Below are 5,766 nucleotides of genomic sequence, written 5' to 3'. Positions count from 1 at the left end.
CCCTCTAGCCCAGTGCCCTGGAACGTCCAGACCCTCTGGCCTGATAAGGCCCCAAATATCATCACTACCGGCTTAAATCACACATCTCAGCAAAGAGAAGCAGTTCCAGCCCTTACATTAAGGGTGAGTACATTAAATGTTTGACCAGCATGGCCCCGGAATGATGCTGTGCATATCCACATGGCCCTTAGTAGACAAAAAGGTTCCCAGCCCCTTATTTGCTCCCCTTGTTCCCTTTCCCTCCCACTCTGGTAGCCATCAAAGTCGGTTTCTCTTGGTTGAGACCGTTGTCTTGATTGCTTTCCTTTCTATATGGCCTAATACAATATTTGTCCTTTGGAGATTGTTCAAGTTCCCTCAGCATGCTGCCCTCCAAATCCATCCACGTTGTAAGGTGCTTCACCATTTCATGAGCGTTTTTCAGTGATGGGTAGTATTCCATGGAATTTCTACATGAAAGCTTATCCAGGCTTCCACTGATGGACATTTAGGTTGTTTCCATTTTCTAGCTATTGTGCATCAGGCTTGATGAGCATAGGGGTGTCTGTACCTGCTTGTGGTGTGAGCCTTATTTCTTTAGGGTATGTACCAAGTAGAGGGATTGCTGAGTCATATGGTATTTTTATTTCCAGTTATTTGAGGAAATGCCATACCACTTTCCACAGCGGTTCAACATTTTTACAGTCTCACCAGCAATAGATGAGAGTCCCACTCACTCTCCACCCTCACCAGCTTTTGCTATTTTCTGGTTTTGTTTTTGTTGTCAATGTCAGTATGAAGTGGGATCTTGTCATTGATTTGCATCTCTCTAATGGCCAGTGATCAAGAGCATTTCTTCAGATAGCAACTGGTTTTTGTTCATAGAAAACCATGACCCTTAAATTATCTAAGATTCTATCATAACCCGTAAATCTATCATTAGTACCATGTCTATGGTCTACAGTTAGTGTTACTATTAAAATTTTATTGCTATTGGTCACAATATTTCTCATCCTATCAGACTTAACTCACCTTTAAAAAAAATGGTTTCACGTCTATATTATCTTGCACTGCAATCCATACACAGTATACCTTACCTAGCACATAATTTAGGAGCCCTGGCTGCATTGTGGGATAAGGGTTGGGCTGCTAACCACAAGGTCAGTGGTTCAAACCCACTGCCTGCTCCTTAGGAGAAAGATAAGTCTGTCTGCACATAATCAGGGAAAATACATAGGAAAATAAAAGGGAATGTTATTGTTTGTCAAAATGCCATGTTATGAAAATGCCTAGGCCCTGGATCATGGGAAGATAAATGAAGAAGTCCTATGCCAGTACCAGATATATACAGTTCCACATATGTAGGGGCAACAAAACTCCTAACACACTAATTAGGAGGGGAGGAGGGCTGAATTGGTGATGATACCAACAGGAGCACTATCACTGATGACAGGTGATTGCATGATGACAGGTGATTGCAGAAACAGTGTACAATTCTTGGTAAGGCTACCAACAAAACAAATTACATGAATGTGTATGCGCAACATACACACACACCACCACCACCACCACCACGAAGACAATTTTTTCCCACGTGAAAGGATTTATTTCTTACCTTTGTGCATGCAGTTCTTAAATAAACTTGTCTTTTCACCTTTTCTTTAAAAAATTTTTTAATTAACGGTTTCTTTTCATACCTTTCTTGTCATCATATTCCTGTAAGAATTAAGGTCCATTGAAATTATTCCCAATATGTATCAATATTTTCTATGGCTGTTTATGCTTTTCTCTGTGGCTTACGTGGAAAAGAGGGGGCTGGCCCAGTACATCACGCCACGTAGAACTGGCAGAGGGGGCGGGGCGGGAAGGAAGACGAAGGGAGGCTGCAAGAGTAGGCACAGAAGTATGAACTTCAAGCATACTTGTTTGGTGCGTGCCTCATGGGTCTTACGTGGTGTGTCCTACGCAATGCGTTGTATGATGCGTCCTATGCAAGGCGTTGCGTGGTGCATCCTACGTAATGCGTTGTGCGTGCTTTGTGCGTGTTGCGTCATGTATCCGCGCCTGCGTGGAAACCAGCCCGCCCGGTAGTGGTGAGTTGACGGCGCCTCGGTCAGATTCTGAGATAATTTCTGAAAAGAGACCAGTATTTTAGAGAAATTCAATGGATTTGGGGCTTAAAAAAAAATACGGAAGCGAACACTCACAGGAATTTGGTGTGATGCTTCTTGAAGGTAGGTTTCTTATCCATGGTGAATAAATGCCACTTCACAGCAGATAAGCGGTATCTTGTAGTTCTTGATAACTGACTGCAGGTGTGATTTGCACATGCTTCCTTCATGAACGTTTGCTTTTCCTCTCCTTTTAGGGCCCTATTTTATACAGCAATGCGGCGAGCTTTGGAAGAAGATTTGGGCTGCATGGGCGCTCTCATTGAAAGTGCCCAACAAAGATCCCCTAAAAGAAACTGCTTTCATAGTGAAAGAAAATCAATATTTCAAAAACTTCATGACTTGTATGTAGAAGAATATGAAGAAGAGCCAGAGAGTGCACATGAATTAAGAAGAAACCTAAAACTGGTCGAGAAACTGGTTATGCGCGAGGACCTGGCCCGTTTAGTGGTCAATCTGCACCCTGTGAACGAGGGCTATTCTCTGGTGCTCATGGGAGAAATTGGGTACGAATCGGAAACCATCGAGCTGCCTTATGAAGAGGGAGAACTGCTGGAATATCTGGATGCAGCCGAATTGCCTCCCGTTTTGGTGGAGCGCTTGGAAAAGTCTCAGGTGAATGTGTTTTACTCCGGATGTGTCTTCGCAGAAATCCGGGACTACGGGCTATACAGGAAGATGCCGACACGTGCCTTCCAAACTAGATGTGTTCTCCTGTGTCCAACAAAGCAGGCTTTGGCCTGTGATGGTCACGAGAACCCTGAAAAGTATCAGGAAAACTACTGGCTGCTTGAGAGCCAACAGCAATTAGCTAGCCCTTGGCCCCTGAGTCTTCATCCTTCTGAAGCTGTATTCTGCGCTAACAGTCTTCGCTCTATCAAGCCAAGGATGAAGAGTTACCCAATGAAACGGCATTTCAAGAAGGGTTCTAGGCCCTCCCTGCGCCAGAGCCAGATGTCGGGGTGGTCTCATTGTCTACCGCCACCTCAGCCAAGGTCACCAACAGACATAGAAAGCAAAGCTGGTCAACACTATGGCCAGCATTTTTTGAAAGCAGAAAACGGTGTGGCAGTGTGGAAACAAAGTCCCTATCATCTGGCTACACCGTCGGGGAAGTATGGTGCCTCGCAACCAACTGCCAACTGCTCTTGTCAAGTGAATGATCACTGCCTACGTCATTTTAAAGCTAATCAGCAACAGAAATTAAGGCTGAGTGTCATGGGGTCACTGAAAGATCCACTTCTCTCCAAGACATTAAAGTCTCGTAAGATCCCTGCATCCCACTTTGACACAGACTGTCTTTTAGATTGGTACATGAATGAAGAAAAGTTTGCTGCTGCTGCGTACCGGGACTTGGTCCGGAAGGAAGCCAGATGTCCAGACAGAATGTCGCATAGCGCCAGTGGCTTGGCAAGTCCAGGTCAGCTTTCTCCAAGTCACGAAATAGAAACACCTCAGAAAGTATCTGTTCGAGTTTTGCAGAAGCATTCACCGCTATTCATCAAAGTTCCTTCAACCTCAGTAAATCGCTCTGTGGCTAACTCTGCTACTCCACAGCAGGCCAGCGCCATTCTTACACCTGCAACTCCTTCACCTGCCTCGAAACTACCAGTTCCTTCTCGGAAGCCATCTGTGTTCGATCAAGTGAGCACCCATTCTGCATGGGCCCCATCACCTGCCAGCTCATCACGAATGGACACAACCACAGTAGACCTGCCAAGCACTGCCGGACCCAGCTCTGCCAACACCAGCTGCCCTGTTCCTGCAGCACAGATTTCAGCTCGGTACCCATACACTGTGCATGACTACTGTCGCCGCCCTGGTGCCCAAACTCCAGCAGAAATAAATCAGAATGACTGTGTCCCGTCGAAAGTTCTACCCCCAACGGCAGTGCCAGTGCCAGTGCCAGTGAAGGCCGCTCCTCGAGCATGTGTTTTACAAAGGACTTCCATTGTGAAGCCTTTAACGGTCATCAATCTCCCGAATGGTCATTTCATTATGATCTCACAGCAACAGCAGCAGGTCTCTCGCATTATTATCCGGAATCCCTCCACTGCTTCTAACCAGCCAGGAGCACAAGCTTCTACCAGCCAAGTGCAGAGTTCTAACCCGCAATCTGCCAGTCTCACCAAAGTAGACCGTCTTATGCCGCTCCGGATAGTCGTGATGTCTTCGAAGAGACCGGAGCAAAGTGTTCCTCAGAAGAGGCCCCAGCCCCTCGCTGCCTTGCCGCAGCAGGAGTCACCGGCCAAGCAGATAAAGAAGTCGGATCCTGGAATGGTTGAGATGAAGGAGGCCAAGCAGGTCGGGAAGTAAAACAAAGGCAGTTACACCAGCCACTCCCCAAGTGTGAGCCTTCCAGTATTGCTCCCCTCTTGTTTAGAAACACCAGAGCAACAAATCCAAAGGATTCTGAGGTTTTGCTTCATTTGTAATGGGCTAGTAGTTTTCTGTTTCTAGTTGTGCGCATTTTATACAAGTCATGCTCTACGGTTAGGGGCTTCTGCAACAGTGAAAACAGGTCACTGTTGTTGGAATTAAACAATTATGAGTAGACTTTATATTTAGAGCAGTTTCAGGTTCATATAAACCTGAGTAGGTAGTACAGAAAGTTCTCAGAGAGCCTTTCCCCTGTTTATAGTTTTAGATGTTAATAACATTTTCGACTTCTGTAGCATATTTGTTGTAATTAATGGACCGATATAGATGCATTATGATTAACAAGAGTCTATTTTTTTATATTGGGGTTCACTCTTTGAGGGTTACAATTGTATTGTCTTAGAGAAATGAAGCAAGTCAAACCTCCCCCGTTACAGAATCATACAGAATAGTTTCACTGCCCTAAAGTCCTCTGCGCCCATCTGTCCATCCCTTCCTTGCCCTCCCCGCAATCCCTAACAACTCAAGTTTTGCCTTTTTCAGAAGGTCTTATCGTTAGAAGCATACAGTGGCATACTTTTTAGACTAACTTTATACTTAGCAATATGCATTTTTAAGACTTCTCCATATCTTGTGGCTTGTTAGCCGTTCCTTATATTGTTGATAAATGCATTGTATGAGAAAGTACACAGTTTATTTTCCCATTCACCCTTTGAAAGACACCTTGGTTGCTCCCAGCTTTGGGCAATTATTAATTAAGCTGCTATAAATGTCGTGTGCAGGCTTTTTGTGTGGATGCAAGTTTTCAACTTATTTAAGTGACTACCTAAGCGTGGGGTTGCTAGACCGTATAGAAAACCTCTGTTTCTCTTTGTAAGAAACTGCCAGACTGTCTTCCAGAGGGGCTGCAACATTTCACACCCCTCCCAGCAACGAGCAGAGTTCCTGTTGCTCCATATCTTCGCCAGAGTTTGGTGGTGTCAGTGTTCTGGAGTTTCGTCAGTCTAATATGTGTGTCGTGGTGCCGTTTTTATTCTAATTTGAAAGTAGTTTCACTGTTTATAATAGATATGGGAATGACCTAAGCTATACTAGAAATATCTTTCAGAATAATAGAGTTTAGTATTGGGGTATTTTTAGTATAAAAATAATTTTATTATCTTTATTACATTAGTTACAAATGTACCGTTTTTGCAAGTCTGTTTTGGGGGGGGGGGGATAAACTTTTAAATCTGCA

General features: G+C 44.5%; 1 protein-coding gene across 1 annotated transcript; it reads left to right on the top strand.

Annotated features, from left to right (window-relative positions):
- Nucleotides 1-2,366: 2,366 nt before the first annotated feature.
- Nucleotides 2,367-4,466, top strand: LOC142433199 (transcription factor SPT20 homolog). The gene is made up of 3 exons (XM_075538302.1): nt 2,367-3,213; nt 3,457-3,611; nt 4,386-4,466. The coding sequence occupies exons 1-3, from the start codon at nt 2,367-2,369 to the stop codon at nt 4,464-4,466; spliced, it is 1,083 nt and encodes a 360-aa protein (XP_075394417.1).
- The last annotated feature ends 1,300 nt before the right edge of the window (nt 4,467-5,766 follow it).

The sequence above is a fragment of the Tenrec ecaudatus genome, chromosome X (genome assembly GCF_050624435.1).
Source record: "Tenrec ecaudatus isolate mTenEca1 chromosome X, mTenEca1.hap1, whole genome shotgun sequence".
Taxonomy (NCBI): domain Eukaryota; kingdom Metazoa; phylum Chordata; class Mammalia; order Afrosoricida; family Tenrecidae; genus Tenrec; species Tenrec ecaudatus.
Note: the sequence above shows the minus strand (reverse complement) of the source record. Positions and strands in the feature narration are given on the sequence as shown.

Bases quoted from the DNA above. Each gene is read 5' to 3' on its own strand.
- LOC142433199 (XM_075538302.1), top strand. From the start codon at position 2,367: ATGCGGCGAGCTTTGGAAGAAGATTTGGGCTGCATGGGCGCTCTCATT. The intron at 3,214-3,456 runs GTGTGGCAGTGT...ACTGTCTTTTAG, and splicing joins TTTTTTGAAAGCAGAAAACG to ATTGGTACATGAATGAAGAA. The intron at 3,612-4,385 runs GTATCTGTTCGA...GCCTTGCCGCAG, and splicing joins AAATAGAAACACCTCAGAAA to CAGGAGTCACCGGCCAAGCA.